The 20,981-nt window shown below is 38.3% G+C and overlaps 1 protein-coding gene across 1 annotated transcript in view; it reads right to left on the minus strand.

Moving 5' to 3' along the window:
- CNTN3 (contactin 3) overlaps positions 1-20,981 on the minus strand; it is a 339,447-nt gene that overhangs the window by 12,672 nt on the left and 305,794 nt on the right. The window contains exons 19-20 of the mRNA XM_077994230.1: positions 20,804-20,919; positions 10,704-10,890 (exon numbers count right to left, since the gene is read on the minus strand). Coding sequence (XP_077850356.1) covers positions 10,704-10,890; positions 20,804-20,919 — 303 coding nt within the window. The remainder of the gene's footprint in view (positions 1-10,703; positions 10,891-20,803; positions 20,920-20,981) is intronic.

Genomic DNA, 20,981 nt, shown 5'->3' on the forward strand with positions numbered 1-20,981 from the left:
CAACGAGCACAAAGAAAAAAGAATAAGAAAATATGAATGTCTCCAAGAAGTCTGGGATTATGTTAAACAACCAAACTTAAGAATAATCAGCATTCCTAGGAATAGAAATCTAAAAGTTTGGAAAACATATTTGGGGGAATAATCAAGGAAAACTTCCCCAGCCTTGCAAGAGACATAGACATCCAAATACAAGAAGCAGAAACAACACCTGAAAAATTCATCACAAAAAGATCATTGCCTAGGCACATTGTCATCAGGTTATCTAAAGTTAAGAGGAAGGAAAGAATCTTAAGAGCTGTAAGATAAAAGCACCAGGTAACCTATAAATGAAAACCTATCAGATTAACAGCAGATTTCTTAGCAGAAACCCTACAAGCTAGAAGGGACTGTGGCCCAATCTTCAGCCTCCTCAAACAAAACAATGATCAGCCAATAATTTTGTATCCAGCAAAACTAAGCATCATATGAAAGAAAGATACAGTCTTTTTTAGACAAACAAATGCTGAGAGAATTCTCCACTACCAAATCGCCACTACAAGAATTGCTAAGAGGACCTCTAAATCTTGAAGCAAATCCTGGAAACACATCAAAACAGAACCTCTTTAAAGCATAAATCTCAAAGGACTATAAAAAAAATACAATTTAAAACATAAAAACCAAAACCCAAAAACCAAGGTACACAGGCAACAGATAGCACAATGAATGGAATGGTACCTCACACCTCAATACTAACATTGAATGTAAATGGCCTAAATGCTACACTTAAAAGATACAGAACTGCAGAATGGGTAAGAATTCACCAAACAAGTATCTGCTGTCTTCAAGAGACTCACCTAACACATAAGGACTCACATAAAAACTTAAAGTAGGAAAAGGTATTTCATGCAAATGGACATGAAAAGCGAGCAGGAGTAGCTACTCTTATATCAAACAAAAGAAACTTTTATGAAGCTGCAGTTAAAAAGATAAAGAGGGACATTATATAATGGTAAAAGGCCTTGTCCAACAGGAAAATATCACAATCCTAAACATATATGCACCTAACACTGGAGTTCCCAAATTTATGAAACAATTACTTATAGACCTAAGAAATGAGATAGTTAGACAATAATAGTGGGGGACTTCAATATTCCACTGACAGCACTAGATACTCATCAAGACATAAAGTTAACAAAGAAACAATGGTTTTAAACTATACCTTGGAACAAATGGACTTAACAGATATATACAGAACATTCCATCCAACAACCACAGAATACACATACTATTCAACAGTGAAGGGAGCTTTCTCCAAGATAGATCAAATGATAGACCATGAAATGAGCTTCAATAAGTTTTAAGAATTTAAGAATTGAAATTATATCAAGCACTCTCTCAGACCATAGTGGAATAAAACTGGAAATCAACTCCAAAAGGAACTTTTAAACCCATACAAATACATGAAAAGTAACCTGCTCCTGAATGATCATTGGGTCAAAAACAAAATCAAGATGGAAATTAAAAAATTCTTCAAATTGAACAACAATACAGACACAACCTATCAAAACCTCTGGGATACAGCAAAGACAGTGCTAACAGAAAAGTTCATTGCTCTAAAAACCTACATAAAAAAAGAATTAAAGAGCACAAACTGACAATCTAAGGTCACATCTGAAGGAACTAGAGAAACAAGAACAAACCCAAACCTAGCAGAAGACAGGAAATAACCAAGATCAGAGCAGAACTAAATGAAATTTAAACAACAAAAAAATACAAAAGATTAATGAAACAAAATCTGGTTCTTCAAAAAGATAAATAAAATTGATAGACCACTGGCAAGATTAACCAAGAAAAAAGAAGAGAGAAAATCCAAATAACCTCACTAAGAAATGATATGGGAGATATTACAACTGACACCACAGAAATACAAAAGATCATTCAAGACAACTAGGAACACCTTTACTCACATAAACTAGAAAACCTAGAAGAGATGGGTAAATTCCTGGAAAGATACAACCCTCTTAGCTTAAATCAGGAAGAATTAGATACCCTGAACAGACCAATAACAAGCAGCAAGACTGAAATGGTAATTAAATAATTACCAACTAAAAAGTTCAGGAGTAGAAGGATTCACAGCAGAATTCTACCAGACAGACATTCAAAGAAGAATTGGAACCAATGCGGTTTACACTATTCAGCAAGATAAAGAGTGAACCCTCCTTAATTCATTCTATGAAGCCAGCATCACCCTAATACCAACACCAGGAAAAGACATAACCAAACGAGAAAACTACAGACCGATATCCCTGATGAACATAGATGCTAAAATCCGTAACAAAATACTAGCTAACTGAATCCAACAACATAACAAAAAGATAACCCACCATGATCAAGGAGGTTTCACACCAGGGATGCAGGGATGTTTTAAAATACACAAGTCAATAAATGTGATACACCACATAAACAGAAATAAAAACAAAAATCACATGATCATCTCAATAGATACAGAAAAAGCATTCAACAAAATCCAGCATCCCTTTATGATTACAACTCTCAGCAAAATCAGCATACAAGGGACATATGTCAATGTAATAAAAGCCATCTATGACAAACCCACAGCCAAATTATACTGAATAGGGAAAAGTTGAAAGTATTCCCTCTGAGACCTGGAAGAAGATAAGGATGCCTACTCTCACCACTCCTCTTCAGCTTAGTACTGGAAGTCCTAGCCAGAGCAATCAGAGAAGAAAAAGAAATAAAGGGCATCCAAATCAGTAAAGAGGAAGTCAAATCATCACTGTTTGCTGATGATATGATTGTTTACCTCAAAAACCCTAAAGAATCCTCCAGAAAACTCCTAGAACTGATAAAATAATTCAGCAAAGTTTCCTGATACAAGAATAAGGTACACAAATCAGTAGTTCTTTTATACACCAACAGCGACCAAGCAGAGAATCAAATCAAGAACTCAACCCCTTTTACAATAGTTGCCAAAAAAAAAAAAAAAAAACCCACTTATGAATATACCTAACCAGGAGATGAAAGATCTCTACAAGGAAAACTACGAAACACTGCTGCAAGAAATCATAGAAGACACAAACAAATGGAAACACATCCCATGCTCATGGATGGGTAGAATATTGTGAAAATGATCATACTGCTAAAAACAATCTACAAATTCAACGCAATTCCCATCAAAATACCACCATATTCTTCACCGGATTATAAAAAACAATGCTAAAATTCATATAGAATCAAAAAAGAGCCCACAAGCAAGACTAAGCAAAAAGAACAAATCTAGAGGCATCACATTACCTGATTTCAAATTATACTATAAGGCCATAGTCACCAAAACAGCATGGTACTGGTACAAAAATAGGCACATAGAACAATGGAGCAGAATAGACAACCCAGAAGTAAACCCAAATACTTACAGCCAACTAATCTTTGACAAAGGAAACAAAAACATAAAGTGGGGAAAGGACCCCCTTTTCCACAAATGGTGCTGATATAATTGGCTAGCCACATGTAGGAGAATGAAACTGGATCCTTATCTCTCAACTTATACAAAAATCAACTCAAGATGGATTAAGAACTTAAATCTAATACCTGAAACTACAAACATTCTAGAAGATAACGTTGGAAAAAACGTTCTAGACATTAGCTTAGGCAAGAATTTCATGACCAAGAACCCAAAAGCAAATGCAATAAAAACAAAGATAAATAGCTGGAACTTAATTAAACTAAAGAGCTTTTGTACGGCAAAAGCAACAGTCAGCAGAGTAAACAGAAAACCTAAAGAGTAGGAGAAAATCTTCACAATTTATTCATCTGACAAAGGACTAATATCCAGAATCTACAATGAACTCAAATCAGCAGGAAAAAAACAAAAAATCCCACACAAAAGTGGGTGAAGAACATGAACAGACAATTCTCTAAAAAAAACATACAAATGGCCAACAAACATATGAAAAAATGGTCAACACCACTAATGACGGGGAATGCAAATCAAAACCACAACGCAATATCACCTTACTCCTGCAAGAATGCCCATCAATAAAAAATAAAAAAAAACAGTACATGTTGGTGTAGATGCGGTGCTCAGGGAACACTTCTACACTGCTGGTGGAAATGCAAACTAGTACAACCACCATGGAAAACAGCATGGAGAAAAACAGTGTGGAGATTCCTTAATGAATAAAAGTAGAACTACTATTTGATCCAGAAATCCCACTACTGGGTATCTACCCAGAGGGAAAAAAGTCATTATACGAAAAAGATTCTTGCACATGCATGTTTATAGCAGCACAATTCACACTTGTAAAATTGTGGAATCAACCCAAATGTCCATCAATCAATGAGTGGATAAAGAAACTGATATATATATATATATATATTCCATCATATATATATATGTGTGTCATATAATATATGTCATATATATGGAATATATATATGTCATATATGTCATATATATGGAATATATATATGGAATATATATGACATATATATATCCATCATATATATATGGAATATTACTCAGCTATAAAAAGGAATGAATTAACAGCATTCACAGTGACCTGGATGAGACTGTAGACTATCATTCTAAATGAAGTAACTCAGGAATGGAAAACCAAACATCATATGTTCTCAATGATATGTGGTAGCTAAGCTATGAGGATGCAAAGGCATAAGAATCATACAATGGACTTTTGGGACTTGGGGGGAAGGTTGGGAGGGTGGCAAGGGACAGAATACTACAAATAGGGTGCCGTGTATACTGACTGGGTGATGGGTGTACCAAAATCTCACAAATCACCACTAAAAAACTCATATAACCAAAATCCACCTGTACCCCACTAACCTATGGAAAAATAATAATAAAATAAAAGTCACAACAATTGAACTCATGGACATAGAGAGTAGAAGGATGATTACCAGGGGCTGGGAAGGGTAGTGAGGGGTTTGGGGTGAGGGGAATAAGTGGAGATTAATGGGGACAAAAAATAGAATGAATAAGACCTACTATTTGATAGCATAACAGGGTGACTATAGTCAATAATAACTGTACATTTTTCTAGAACTTAAAGAGTGTAATTATATTGTTTGCTATTCAACAGCTAAATGTTTGAGGGGATGGATACTCCATTCTTCCTGATGTGCTTATTTCACATTGCATATCTGTATCAAAAGATCTCATGTAGTTCATAAATATACACACCTACAATGTACCCACAAAAATTAAAATACAAATTAAAAAAAGTTGAATTAAAAAAAAAAGGCACACCTACTTGATTTCCTTAAATTCAGGTAACTGATTTTGGCTCCACTTTCATGAATGAGCATTTCATTTGGAAAAGCAAAGACTCAAATGCAAAAGTGACTGCATCGTTTGGCATTCTTCTATTTCCCTAAATAGACTCACACATATAATAATTAGCAAAGGCATAAAAATATAGAATCCCCTTATTCCAGGGGAGTCTGGGCGTGTGTTCCAGGTTAGGCTGGTCCAGTTTTTCTCACAACTGGAAACAACAATTGGTTGTTTACCCAAGATGAATCAATGAGAAGCCTACTTAGCTCTGGGTAGAATAATCAGAAAGAAGCTGCCCACCTTTCCCAGTGTGATTGGCCGAGAGACAACAGTCCTCTTGAGGTGCTGTTGGCAATCTTTCTACCACGAAGAGAGAACTTTGGTTAGAGTGATGCTGCCATAGAGCAGAGACAGTGATGGAGAGAGTCACTGTTCAACAAATACTTATTGGACACTGACTACTGACTATGATTACTTAAACACTGGAGCAGAGCTCTGGCAACAGGGCAATGATCAAACCAGGCCATAGCTCTGTTCTGAAGGTGCTGACACTCTGGCTAAGGCAGGACACAACGATGTCCTGGGGACACAATGATGAAGTGAGTAGCCATGAGATAGAGTACATGTGGTGGCTCTGAGGCTAGGCACAAGGATAAAGCAGGGAAGGAGACGAGGGTATGCATCAGGAAAGGTGGAGTTGCAGTCAGGTGGCACCCAGGTGATATCTGAGTGATGACCTGGAAGAGACGGGGGAGTGCATTATGGGGGTATCTGTAGGAAGAGCTTTTGAGATACAGGAGACAGTACATGCAGAGGTCCTAAAGTAAAGTGGAATGAGCAAGGTGGAAAAGAATAGGAAATGAGTCAGCAGAGATTGGGGAGTGGACTGTATAAGCCCTCGTTGGACATTTTAAGGATTTAGCATTTACCTGACGTGGGATGGGAAGTGACAAAAAGGTCATGAACAGGGAAGTGACATTATCAGGATGTCAAGGCAAAGGCAGAAACAGGATGAACAGTAAGAAGCCATTGCTCTGATCTACAAGAGACAGTTGGAGGCAGCTTACCCTGGTGTGGCAGCAGCGTAAGATGTGGTATATTCCATTTTTTATTTTTATTATTTTTTTTGAGAAAGGGTTTTACTCTGTTGCCCACACTGAAGTGCAGTGGCACAATTATGGTTCACTGCAGCTCTGATGGATCTCCTAGGCTCAAGCAATCCTCCCACCTCAGCCTCCCGAGTAGCTGGGAGTACAGGCACACACCACCACACCCGGTTAATTTTCTTATATTTTTCTCTGTCTCAGTATAGTGAGACAGTGTTATTCTGTTGCCCAGGCTGGTCTTGAACTCCTGGGCTCAAGCAATCATACCACTTTGGCCTCCCAAAGTGTTGGGATTACAAGAGTGAGCCCCCGTGCCTGGCCAGAAGTGGTAAATTCTTGATAAATGTAGAACTAAGATTCTGGATCTAGTGTAGGGTATGAGAGAAAATGACTCGAGGGTGACTCTAAGATTTTTGGCTTGAGAAACTGAAACATTGGAGTGGAATTTATGGAAATGGGACTATCACAGAAGAGAGAGGATTTAAATGGGTTGGAAGGAGAACCAACAATTCAGTTTTATTAAATTTGAGATCTTATTATATGATTCTGGTGGAAGTTGTTTGAGTGTCTGGATCCATTCATACTGAATGTCAGAATTACCACTTGACTTGTTTGATTATACAAAGCAGAATATTCATCCTACAGATTATCTCTTGCAAACTCTGAACATAAAATTCTCAATGTTTCTTTTTAGAAACTAATGCAACTTATCATTTTTAAGCCATCTGCAGATTTTCTTCATCAGTCCCTTGAGATGAAAGATGCTGTTAAGAGTTTGCTCTCTTTCAGTGGTAAGTGACAGAAACCCATCTTAGATTACTTAAAGAGACTAATTAGTGTTTAACTTAAAAATGCTTTTAAAAAACTCAAGTATTTGGATATCAAAAAATTAAATGTTTAATGGAAGCTACAGTACTTGAGAATCCTTGTGTTATTTTACATTAATCAGAAATATCATCTAAAAACTGTACTGATTTAAAGCCTCGCATACACAATTCCATAATGATGAGTACATGAAACTTGCACATTTTAAGTGAGATGGTAAAGAACTGTAGCGTGTCTTGAATTCGCAATGTGCAGTCAAGAGGAAGTACATTTGATTAATAATAGTACTTGAGGTTTGGCTTGCTTCTTTAGGTTTCATTCATCTATTCAACATTTAATACGCTGCTCCCATGTGCTGGGTTTGTGCTGGGCACAGTGGCTGGGTAAATAAGACACAGAAGGACTCTTTCCCCGTAAAGTTTAGAATCCATAGAGGAAGAGAGATAGCAAGCAGGTAATCAAAAATGTTATTTTTGCTCTTTATGCCAAGGCAGATGAGTAATTCTCTTCATAGTGATAATCACAAGAGCCTTATCAAAATTTTAAATAGGATTTGCACTTCAACCATGTCAAAGCTCAGGAAGACTATTTAGAGCTACCAGTAACAATACTATTAATGGCTCTAAGAGATTCTGTTTTACTTGTAATTTTGGTACATATTTAAAAATTATTAACATAAAATGTAAAAATTAACATACGTTCTTTATATGCCATTTTAAGATGATTGGGGATTTTAATGATCTATGTGAATTTCCCACCCAACGTGGGAAATTGCCCTTAATAACATCTACAGATCAACCTAAAGACTCCAGTTGAATTGTGGTAACAGCAGAGCATTGTTTTTGAGAGATTTCATTCAGTTGCTGGAATTCCCATCAAACTAAAGCTCCATGAGCGGAGAAGCCATGACAACCTGTGATCATCTTACCCATATCCTAAGCACAGAGCAAAATCACAATAAATAAAGGTATTAAACGAGTGATGAAATTCTAACAATATGGCTGAAAGAGAGGATACCATAGTGGTTAAGACTATGGATTTGGATGCCCATCCTGTTACTTACTCTGCAATCTCAGTACAGTTATATAACCTCCATATGCCTCAGCTTCCTCCTCTCTAAAGTAAGCATACTAATACCTTCAAGTCATGATATTGCTGTGGGAATTAAGAATCAATACATGAAAATTACTTAGAACCATCACTGGAAATTGCTCAGTAAGTTTCAACCATAATTATCAGCATCACTGTTATGTGCAAATTTCTACTTTGGATTGGGCATTTATATGCCATCTCTAAATTATAAAGGGATTTTGCTTCTTTTAAAAATTTTCATTCATTCATTGTGCATTATCGTGACATTTCTATTGATTTCTAATCAGTCTCTTCCTTCTGTCTTACTAATCCACTAAGTTCTTCACTGATTCTACCATGGTGTTACACTGTCTTTTACAATCATAATTTCCTAGCAAGTAATCACATCAATTATTAAGTCAGAGAAAAGAGCCAGATAAACTTGTTTGCATATATTTTTGCAATCAGAATTTTTGATTGATGCTGTATTTGGAATATATAAATAATGATGTATATTTAGACGATATTAATTCAGCAGGAATTGTTGAGAAAACCAAACATATTTAGTAAAGAGTTGTAAATACAGAATTTTTTGTTTCTTTATTTCCAAACCCATGTGCTCTTTGGTCTAACAGCAACCAAGTGGTATGACAAACAGGTAGATTAGACCTCCTCTAATAATCAGATAAGGATCATGTTAAATGTTACATTAGTCGGTTGCTTACAAATGGGTCTTGCTACAGAAATTCAAACGGTTTGTCGCTAAACTTGTGTTCTGCAATGGTCACTGTACTAGCCAATTGTTAGCCACACTCTTTTTTCTATAGCTAATACAAAGAAGATAAACATACAAACTTCTCTAATCAAATTTACACTGGTTAATTAACATCTAAAGTAGTAGAATTATGTCTTACATTACTTTAAGTTAGCCTAAAAATGCTAGTCAATCATATTCAATTTTATATTATTGGAGTTCTTTGCAATTGTAGACAAAAAATGTATGTTTTCAAAAAAATGATATATGGAAACAGAAATGCATCAATGAAATTAGCAACCAAGCATAAAAATTGTCTCATTCTTACATAAAGTTAGTTAAGCAAACATTTTTATTCAATTAAGAAATTTGAAAATAAATTAAGAAAACAATTTTCTGCAAGTAAAAGTATGGTATCACTGCGCATAAGTCACCTAATCCCTTCAAACCATACTTCTATCACCTTTAAAATAGAGATAATAATGGCACCGACCTCTTGGGAGTAGTTATGAGGATTAAATGTGGGAATGAGCATAAATTACTTGGGACACAATGTTTTCAATCACTATTAGCTATGATGAGGGCAATGACAACAGCAACTCAAACATTTGCATTGTGAGTAAGCACCAATAAAACAATAAAACACAATGCTGAAATGTATACTATGCTATTAGATTAACTGAAATACGTGTGGAACATTCCCAAATTGTAAATCACTGACTTTCTTGTAGACTAATATAATTGTAACTCATGATTGCAGCTGGCAAATTTACCTGTGAATACACAGCTAAAACTCAGCTTTGAAGGCAACACTGACAACTCTGGTTAGATTTGTCAGAGTATCAACACATTCACAGGACCATCATCTTCTGCTGATAACCATTTAATGTACATTGCCATTTTTTGAATGATGTAGAAAAGAAAGGTAAAGAAGGAAAAATCACTCCTGATTCTTCGGCATTAATTTTAACTTATTCATGCTTATCAGAAATCCTCAAACTTTGGGAAACTAAAAATACGTGAATGTAAACCCAACTAAGCTTACCATATTTTAAAAGAAAAGGGGATAGATTTAACCTAACACCCCACATTAAGATTTTTTTCAAAAGGTGCATATTCATTTTCACAGGGAGTCTCTACCTAAAGATTTAAGGATATCATGAAGACAAGGGTATGTGTGGCTCTGAGTTTTAAGGTTTTGGAGTTAGCCTTTTCTTTTTTTTTTTTTTTTTTTTTTTTTTTTTGAGACAGAGTCTTGCTCTGTCTCCCGGGCTAGAGTGCAGTGGCCGGATCTCAGCTCACTGCAAGCTCCGCCTCCCGGGTTCACGCCATTCTCCTGCCTCAGCCTCCCGAGTAGCTGGGACTGCAGGTGCCCGCCACCTCGCCTGGCTAGTTTTTTGTATTTTTTAGTAGAGACGGGGTTTCACCGTGTTAGCCAGGATGGTCTCGATCTCCTGACCTCGTGATCCGCCCGTCTCGGCCTCCCAAAGTGCTGGGATTACACAGGCTTGAGCCACCGCGCCCGGCCGGAGTTAGGTTTATATAATCTAGTGAGATTAATGACGTGGGTTGTCCATTTCAAATAATATAGAAGGCTATCATTTTTATTGCAAACTGTTTTCCTTACCATTTAAATGAATCAGAATATACTTACGCGTTTTCTTGGTGGTTGCATTAACTGTGGCACTAAAGGGCCCGGCGCCGGCGCTGTTGTAAGCCCTGACAGCTGTGTAATAGGCCAGGTTGCTCTTCAGGCCCCGTAGTCTGGCTGATGTCTCATTTCCTGCCACTTTCACTTTACTGGATGATTCCTCCTTTCCACCACCATTCCAGTACCGCACCTGGTGGGCAGAAGACACCGAACATGTGAAGGCATAAACAAATTCTGCCCTTTCCATTAAGTGATTTTCATTAAAATGGGCACTGATTTATTTCCTGATTTATTCAACAAATATTTACTGAAGACCTACTATGTGCTAGGTGCTGCATTAGGCTGTGTGTCACAACAGAGAAAAGGGACTCTAGGAGGAGAAAAATAATGAACAAATAAATATATGAACCAGATAAATTCAAACAGAACAAGTGCTGAGCAAGCCAGACTATGAGATTGTAAGTGGGAGAATGAAAGGGAAATGTAGGAAGGAGGGAGGCATATATATAAATACGTGTGTGGTGTATATATGTATGTGTATATATGTGTATATATATAATTAAAAATAGGAACAAAGTGTTATTAATATTGCCAATTTTCTGTAAGTATTACTATGTTCTATAAAATTTTGTTCAAAAATGTTTATATAAGGCCAGATCATTTTTTAAAAATGTGGAAACGTTAAGAAAGAAATACAAAAGATGCCCCACTTTGCTTCTCAGTTGTGTTTTGGATTTAAATAGTCAAAGTACTACAACTGAAAGAACAGACTAACTTTATGCTGATTTGGATTTGATAGGCACAACTACAGTACAGGGATGGAGAAGAAAAAGCATCTAGGCTGAAGGAACAAAATTTGGAAATGTAATTGTTCAGAAAAGAGTGAATGTAAGATTGAAAGACTGACAGAACATGAAGGTAGCATCTACGAAAGATAAGCAGAGACAAATACTACAAAGCATACGGGGAACCCTGCAGCAAGAAAATGACAGCAGACCCAACCAGCGGAAGACGAGCTGGAATACGCTGATCTGAAACAAAGTTTAAAATAACTCTGTTTAAAATATCTAGATTTATTAAAGAAGAAACTGAATCTACCATGCAATGACAGAAGATTTAAAAAATCAGATTTGAAAAATAACATGCAGGGCTCTTAGACCTAAAAAACTACAATTATTTAAAAAATAAAATCAGTGATAGAATTAAGCTGAAGACTTATGGTGGAAAAGGGAATTAATTAACCCAGAACAGAGCCCGTATAAAGAAACAAAAATTACAAAAGCAAACTTAAAAGACACTGAGGGTACAATGAAAAGTTCTAACTGGAGTTTCAGAAGGAGAGACTGCGGAAAAAGCAATAGTCAAAGGGAAAAAGGCTGAGAATTTTCCAGAACTGAATAAACGCAGCAATTTTCCTATTGCAAATTCACTCTGAGTTTAGAGTAGGAAAAATAAAAAGCAAATCCACTCCAGGGGAGGGGGTTTGTTAATACTGAATTGTGGTTCTCAATCATTTTTCCTTGCTAGACACCTGAGAGATAAAGGCTATCTTCTTGAGCAGTCGTGGGTGACTATGCCTTGGTTTGCCAGTGAGGATGTGCACCTGGGACAGAAATTAACTGCATTTCCTCACTCAGCAGACAGCAGGAGGGAAAGGATGTGAAGGTGGATTCACACACCTGAGGCAGGGGCTTGTCTGTCTTGGTTATCACCATAGCTTTACTGCTTGCAGCAAAGTCTGTACATACTAACCATTAACTGCTGTTGAATTGTTGAATGGCCTGAACATAGTTTAAAAATGCCTCCCTCCTTCCTACATCAGAGATTCACCAGGCTATGTATTCAATTCTCAATATTGTATTCATCTAGGAAACATCAAAACTCCAATTTATTGAGGAGGCAATACAATTTTTTGCCTTCAGAATCATAAAACCATTTCACAAACCAATATATTTTTATCTGGGTAAGTAAACAGAAACACAATTGAGAAATATCAGAATTAAAAATATCTCTATTACTTCCAGTAATTTGTTTTTTCCAAAAAAATATGTTCCTATTGTGAAGAGTCCTTAATACCACTGCATCAGAGATTTCACTTAAATTTAAAAATGAAATGCAGCTTATAAAAATAATATATTAAAATGGCATTTTTTTCAGCCATTAAAGAATAGCTATTGAATCAGAAATACTCTTAATAGACAAAAAGAATTATATTCATACTTATAGATTTTCAGAGACAAATATTTTAATTTAGCAGTTACACCAGACACATTTAAATAAATAGAAAGCAGGTAAAAATGCATTAAATGTCTTTTAGGAAGACAACTCCAGATCTGTCTTCCACTCTTCTTCACTCTGCTGTCAGTCCCCAGGAGAGCTGACTGGTATGAACTATTGTCCGTCTGGCTCCCTTGCCCTGTGGCTTCTCACTTGGTGTAAGTAATAGGATGCTGGTGATGGGAGGATGGAAGGAAAGAGAGGCTGGGATATTTATTCCCCCAGTGTTGAGCCACCATTTGGTACAGAATATCTTTGCCTAATAAAGAATACAGCACCATTTAGGCAACCTTCACTCACAAAAGGCTACTGCTACTGCTCTCTCCAGTTAAACCAACCCTTTGACCCTCTTCAAAAGTCTGTATTATACACACTTGAATGCATTTGTGCCTGTCCTATTTATTTCAGTATGCCTCAATTGTCTGTATCCTATTTTTCCATATGCATTTGACTTGTGCTAGAGTGAATTCTTTGCCCGATTTCAGAGAATTAGACCTAATGCATATGTCTTTTTTTTCCAGGGAGATTTTCATAGTCTCAAAAAAAGTACTCACATATTTGACATATTTTTTCTTTTCTTTTCTTTTTTTTTTTTTGAGACAGCATCTCACTGTGTTGCCCAGGCTGGAGTACAATGGCACGATCTCGGCTCACTGCAACCTCCACCTCCCGGGTTCAAGCAATTCTCCTGCCTCAGTCTTCTGAGTAGCAGGGATTACAGGTGACAGCCACCATGCCGGACTAATTTTTGTATTTTTAGTAGAGACAGGGTCTCACCACATTGGCCATCCTGGACTCGAATTCCTGACCTAAGGTGATCCACCCTCCTCGGCCTCCCAAAGTGCTGCGATTACAGGTGTGAGCCACCACGCCTGGCCTACATCTTTTTTCATTCTAATTGAAATATTAGGAACATATTCTGTACAGCTGTTTGGAACAGGAGGCTGGAAGAAGGCATCAATGAAGTTTAAGTTTGGCATTCTATTATGGCACATTACTTACGTTCCTCTGCCAAACTTAAAAAAAAATTGATTCCTCCAAAATATGCTAATCTGTATCATTTCACAAGTGTAGACTTGTTTTAATCATCTATCAAGGTCATTCTCCCAAATGTGGTTCTTTCAAAACAGAGAAGGACTTTAAAGAAACGGACTGTAGATACTGCACTAGAACGTGGGAGCTTTCATTCCTCAGGCACCCAGGATCCATGAACTTAAAGGCTTCTGCCTCTCTTCATCATGTCTGTATCTCTTGTTCCTACCCAAAAGGGCACCAGAAAAGATCTGAGCCTGAGTGCAACGGCTTAGCTGATGAAATAAATTGGAGCCCAGGGAAATGAGCTTCTCAACTACTGCTTGGTCAAATCAGAAAGAAAATTAGTCGAGATGCTAATGATGATGTGTGCTCAGCATGCCACATGGCACATGATCAACCCTCACTGAGATGAGAGAAAGGCAGGAGCTATTAACAATTTTAAAGCCAAACTGGAGAAACTGCAACCCAGAAAGTTAGCCACACGACTGATAATTAAATACTCTGCCAAGTCCTTCTCCCCCCACCCAAGGTTAATTTTTAAATCATTACTGAAACTAAGAAAAGACATATTTTTATCTTGGTATAATTACATAAATTATTTTGTAAGATTTTCCCAATTAGTACTTCTTTCAGCTTGTTTCCTTTTTCTTTATACTTACCAAGCATTTGGGAAAGAAATGTTTAATCGTTGTTTCCTTTCAATACTGTATTCATGCTACATTTGGACATTCTATTTGCTACTCTTTACAAACAGGCAAGCGGCAATGCATTTCAACCTGTAATTAATTTCAAGAAAGTCCCATTTTCCCATAGCTCTTCTCATCTTTCTGTGTCCCACTTTGACGGCAATATCAGCATGCATTAGAAATGGTGGCCACTGGGTCCCACACTGGGATTGTGCTACATTACTATATGTTACTTCACTGTTTTCTTTTTTTTTTTCTTCAGTACAATCTCATCCCAAAGCCCAATATTCAAAACAGAGAAAAGTGAAAGCCCTGAGTCTCTTTGGGCCATTTTGACAATAGCTGCTTTATCTCATTTAATTTGCAAACAATGCTGTGAGTTATTATTATCTCTATTTTAACTGAGCCTTGGAGAGCTCGAACAACTTGCTCAAGGACATACAGCAACAGGGTAGCAGAGCCCAAACTGCAGTTATTCCATCAACATATATTTTTTGCATGCCTCCTGCATGTCAGATACTACTCCAGGCACTTGGGGATAGATCAACGAAGAAAAAGGCTGAGTTAACGTCTCCCTTGCAGAGTTGATATTCAACCTAGCAGATCTGAACACAGGTTTGTCTAATTCTAAAGTGGTGTGGACTTAACTAGACACTGTGATGGTTCTATGAGGATTTTTAAATTTTCTGTCTTTCAGTGAAACTCTCTTTCTTGGTGTGACCAATAATGGTGTGATTCTACTTTCTTATAAAATATCCTTATCTGGATGACTTCTTATTGACCTAAATTTATATCCAGTTACGTGTTACAATGACAGGGATATGTTCTGAGAAATGTATTATTAGATGGTTGTTGCATTGTATGAACATCGTAGAGTGCAATTATGCAAACCTGCATGGTATAACCTACTACACAGCTATGTTAGATGGTGTAGCGTAGTGCTCCTGGGCTACAAACCTGTACAGCATGTTGCTGTAGTGAATACTGTAGGCAATGTAACACAATGGTACATTTTTGTATATTCAAACATACATAAACATAGGAAAGGTAAAGCAAAATTGTGGTATGATAATCTTAGGGGACCACTGTTGTATATGTGGTCTGTCCTAAACTGAAATATCATGATGCAGTGCATGACTATATTAAACAATCAACATCTACCTTCCCCTAAGCTGTTCAACAACCACCAGTGACTGCTAGCACTCTGTTCTGCTTGGAATCCCACAAGCCATTCATGTATATTCTTCCGTTTATTTTTCTTAACTATTTTACAAGTTACAACCAGGTCAAGAATTATGATCCTGTCATGATTTCCAAAAAGGACAACACTGTTCACGGTGAGTGTGCATGTCGGTCTCCCATCTGAGGAGTGCCATATGTGTTCATTTATTTTCTTTTTGTTTGTTTGTTTTTTGAGATGGAGTCTTGCTCTGTCACCCAGGCTGGAGTGCAGTGGCGTGATCTTGGCTCACCGCAAGCTCTGCCTCCCGGGTTCACGCCATTCTCCTGCCCCGGCCTCCCGAGTAGCTGGGACTACAGGCACCCGCCACCACGCCCAGCTATTTTTTTGTATTTTTATTTATTTATTTAATTATTTTTAAAAAACATTTTAAGTTCTAGCATACATGTGCACAACATGCAGGTTTGCTACATATGTATACGTGTGTCATGTTGGTGTGCTGCACCCATTAACTCATCTTTTACATTAGGTATATCTCCTAATGCTATCTTCCCCCCCTTCCCCCACCCCATGACAGGCCCCAGTGTGTGATGTTCCCCACCCTGTGTTTCCAAGTGATCTCATTGTTCAATTCCCACCTACGAGTGAGAACATACAGTGCTTGGTTTTCTATCCTTGCGATAGTTTGCTCAGAATGATGGTTTCCAGCTGCATCCATGTCCCTACAAAGGACATGAACTCATCCTTTTTTTATGGCTGCATAGTATCCCATGGTTTATATGTGCCACATTTTCTTAATCCAGTCTATCATTGATGGACATTTGGGTTGGTTACAAGTCTTTGCTATTGTGGATAGTGCTGCAATAAACATACGTGTGCATGTGTATTTACAGCAGCATGATTTATAATCCTTTGGGTATATACCCAGTAATGGGATGGCTGGGTCAAATGGTATTTCTAGTTCTAGATTCTTGAGGAATCGCCACACTGTCTTCCACAATGATTTAACTAGTTTACAGTCCCACCAACAGTGTAAAAGTGTTCCTCTCTACTAAAATTTTTTTTGCATTTTTAGTAGAGACAGGGTTTCACCATGTTAGCCAGGATGGTCTTGATTTCCTGACCTTGTGATCCACTCACCTTGGCCCCCAAAGTGCTGGGATTACAGTCGTGAGCCACTGCGCCCAGCTGTGTTATTTTCTTTAAATAAATTTGATCAAACATTGAATCCCATATCCTGCTCAGCTAATGGGAGATTCAGGCATAGTCATTCCTGGGCCTCCCTTCCCAAAGCCCCCAAGATCACTTATTTTTGTGTTTGATTTGAGCCCTTTACTTCTAGCAGCTGGAGGCCGTGTTTGGTGAGTGAGTAATCACTGCTGAGTGTGGGAAACACAGTTGTTCAATCTTGCCATCAACCTGGGCACTGCCTTAGAAAGATGTAGGCCCCAGGAGACTTTGTAAGCTTCAGACATTTATTTCTGCCAATGCCATTGGAAATTTCTCTTGTATGTTTTCCTCAGTTGCAGTTTCTCTCCTATGACCCTCCAAGAAACATGGAACAATCTCCCTAATGGCCTGAACTTTTGAAACAAAGCTAGGAAGGGAAGTGTCTTGCAGGCAACTCCTTTGATAGCTTTTGGCATAATCCCTTGAGTTAAGGGGGCTTACTGTCAATTATTTGCTACAGAATATTTACTGGGGAGAAATAGATACATTAATATCTCAAAAATTCTTCTGAGGAATGTCTCACACCTACTGACTGTTTATTATGATGAGCCAGAAATTGGTCAGGTGTAGTGGCTCACGTCTGTAATCCCAGTACTTTGGGAGGCCAAGGCAGGCAGATCACCTGAGGTCAAGAGTTCAAGACTAGCCTGACCAACATGGAGAAACCCCATCTCTACTAAAAAATACAAAAATCAGCTGGGTGTGGTGGTGCGCGCCTGTAATCCCAGCTACTCGAGAGGCTGAGGCAGGAGAATCACTTGAACCCAGGAGGCGGAGGTTGCGGTGAGCTGAGATCGCGCCACTGCACTCCAGCCCGGGCAACCAGAGGGAAACTCCGTCTCAAAAATAAATAGATAGATAAAGAAATAAAGAGCCAGAAATTATGAGAACCTCATTACATACCTAATCTTATCCAATCCTGCCAATATCCTAATGAATTAGGCCTATTATTGTCCCCATTCTACAGGTGAGGAAAATGAGGCTCACAGAGTTTATGTAATTTTCCCAACACAGCTGGCAAGTGGTAGAATTGGGATTTGCTATGGACTGGCCTCAGAGTCACACTCCCTTGCAGCTGTGCTCCTTCCATCCCATATACCTTTACCTCCATTGCCAATGTCACTGCCAGTTCTCTAATCACGAGGGAGCTACTGTTGGCTCCCCATCATCTTTCATTGCTTACATCCATTGCCATGGAATTAAAGAAATCTTCCATCCAGCTATTCTTGGCTTCCTTTAAGATGCGCATTAAGGTGTTCTCCTGTATTTATGTGGTGTTTTACTTCTTCATACTCTCTCTTCCTTAAGTCTGGACTATTCTGTCTCTGATCAGGCTTCTCTGTGTCAAGACCAGTGTTTAGTACATTTAAGTGTGCAGGAAGATGTTTCTTTACAGATAGTTACTAAAAATATACACTAACAAGACCTAGTCCTAAACGTTTGGATTGAGTGGGTCCTGTGGGAGCTCAATTTTAACAACACCTTCAGGTAATTCTGCTGTAGGGGTTTCACAGTCCACACTCTGAGCATCATTGCTCTATTCCCTATCCTTTCTTTTCTTAATTTGCTAATATTAATTCAAGTCAATGCTTGTTTGGTTGCAAGGAACAGAAACTCTCTCAAGGCAGTTCAAATATAAAGAGAATCTATTAAAAAGAAGGGCAAGGTAACATGATGAAAAAGAATAAAGCCAAGTCATTTGAGAACTGAATGACTGTCAAAGAGCTATTTTATTCTGGCTGCCCCCACTTTTTTTGAGATAGAATCTCAGTTTGCCATCCAGGCTACAGTGCAATGGCAGGATAACGGCTCACTGAAGCCTCGACCTCCTGGGCTCAAGCAATTCTCCCATCTCAGCCTCCCAAGTAGCTAGGACTACAGGCATGTGTCACCATGCCTAGTTAATTTTTGTATATTTTATTGATATGGGGTCTCACTAAGTTGTCCAGGATGGTCTTGAAATCCTAGGCTCAAGCAATCCTTCTACATTTGCCTCCCAAAGTATTGGGATTACTGGTGCAAGCCACCACACCTGGCTTATTCTGCCCTCTTGCAGGTTCCATGAGCCCCTGTCTCCTTCATTCTTTAGGGTTGCATGGGAGTGTATTTCATCTCTGCAGATTAGCTTTGTCCTGCATGTCCATGGCCTTAGTTTGAGAAGTCTGAACTGAGCCCCAAATGTGACACACTACTGCATTACACTCACTAATTATAATCTGTATATTTCTTATTTAAATATCTCAAACAAGAATCTGACTTGCTAGGCTTCACAGTCCACAGAGCATTTACATTTGATCGAGAGATCACCCTGGAGCTCTCATTTGAAGGTGTGTTGGCAAGTGGAGGGGTACGTGGCCCTGTGATGCAAACCTGCCCATGTAAGCCTGCCACTGAATCAGGAGTTACACACTTCCTCAGGGAAGCCTGGAGGGAAGCTTCATAAGAAGACAGCTGTGGGTGGGATGAAATCACAACTATGAATCCCACAATGCCATTGTTGGCAAAATCTTCTTTGCATTTTATTTATCTTGCCAGTTCTTGGCTCTACTGCTCCCAGTTTCCTCTAACTGCTCACTACTAAATAGGCGACCCAGTTCAAATGGTTCTTCTTAGCCTTTAAAGCCACCTGTGACCTGGTCCTCCCGTGCCTATCTGAAGTCACCTTTTCAAACAGGAACCTTTGGCAGGTAGGCCTCTACTCTGCTTTTCCGTCATGCCATGCCTAATCCAGAATGTTTTCCACTCCTTCCACCTTTACTTACTTTCCCTTGAAAGTCCTGTTAAGCCTTACCACCCTTATAAAGACTTTCAATATGTCCCATCCTTCTTGACAACGCAAACATTTCTTGTTTGAGTGACGTAGTCAGACCTTCATTATATTTGGTCTTACATTATCCTCTCTTTCAGATGTTTCATCCTATTTCACTAAACAGAGAGGTCTTTGAAGGCTCAAAGTATCTTACAGACAGGTGGCTTCTCTAGAGCCTATAAAAGAACTCCACAATGTTGCCGGGCGCGGTGGCTCAAGCCTGTAATCCCAGCACTTTGGGAGGCCGAGACGGGCGGATCACAAGGTCAGGAGATCGAGACCATCCTGGCTAACACGGTGAAACCCCGTCTCTACTAAAAAAATACAAAAAAACTAGCCAGGCGAGGTGGCGGGCACCTGTAGTCCCAGCTACTCGGGAGGCTGAGGCAGGAGAATGGCGTGAACCCGGGAGGCGGAGCTTGCAGTGAGCTGAGATCCGGCCACTGCACTCCAGCCTGGGTGACAGAGCAAGACTCCGTCTCAAAAAAAAAAAAAAAAAGAACTCCACAATGTAACAAAGCCACCAAGAAAGTAAGACAAAGAGCTGGAGGACAGTGACTTCCTGTTGACGAAAGTACTCTATGAACTTAATACTGCAGTTCAATCTCACCCTTATTTTTTAGTAAACCCATCTAAAATATTTGGCCCACATGATACATGATTTCCTTTCATATTCTTTTGTTGTTCCTTTTCTACTCCAACTAATGTTATTTTCATTCAACTGGTTAAATTCAGTATGCATTGAACATCAGATGAAACAATGTGTTGATAAAAAAATTTCAGCCAAAGATAGACTTCAAATAAGAGGTCATTGTTAAGGATTTCAAATGTAAGAGACAGAGTAGCATGTGACACACATACACGAATTAATCAGAAAAGAAATTACCTCATAGCCCAGTAAATGTCCATTGCTCAACTTCCAAGGAATGGTATTCCATGAAACCTCAATTTCTGAGGAAGATAGGCTATTTGCAGAGACTTGAGATGGGGCCACTGTAGGCTCTGTTCGGAAACAAAAATTGAAATATGACGCTAATTTTGGCAGTTTGTTTAAAACATATATT

Source organism: Macaca mulatta, chromosome 2 (genome assembly GCF_049350105.2).
Source record: "Macaca mulatta isolate MMU2019108-1 chromosome 2, T2T-MMU8v2.0, whole genome shotgun sequence".
Classification (NCBI taxonomy): Eukaryota; Metazoa; Chordata; class Mammalia; order Primates; family Cercopithecidae; genus Macaca; species Macaca mulatta.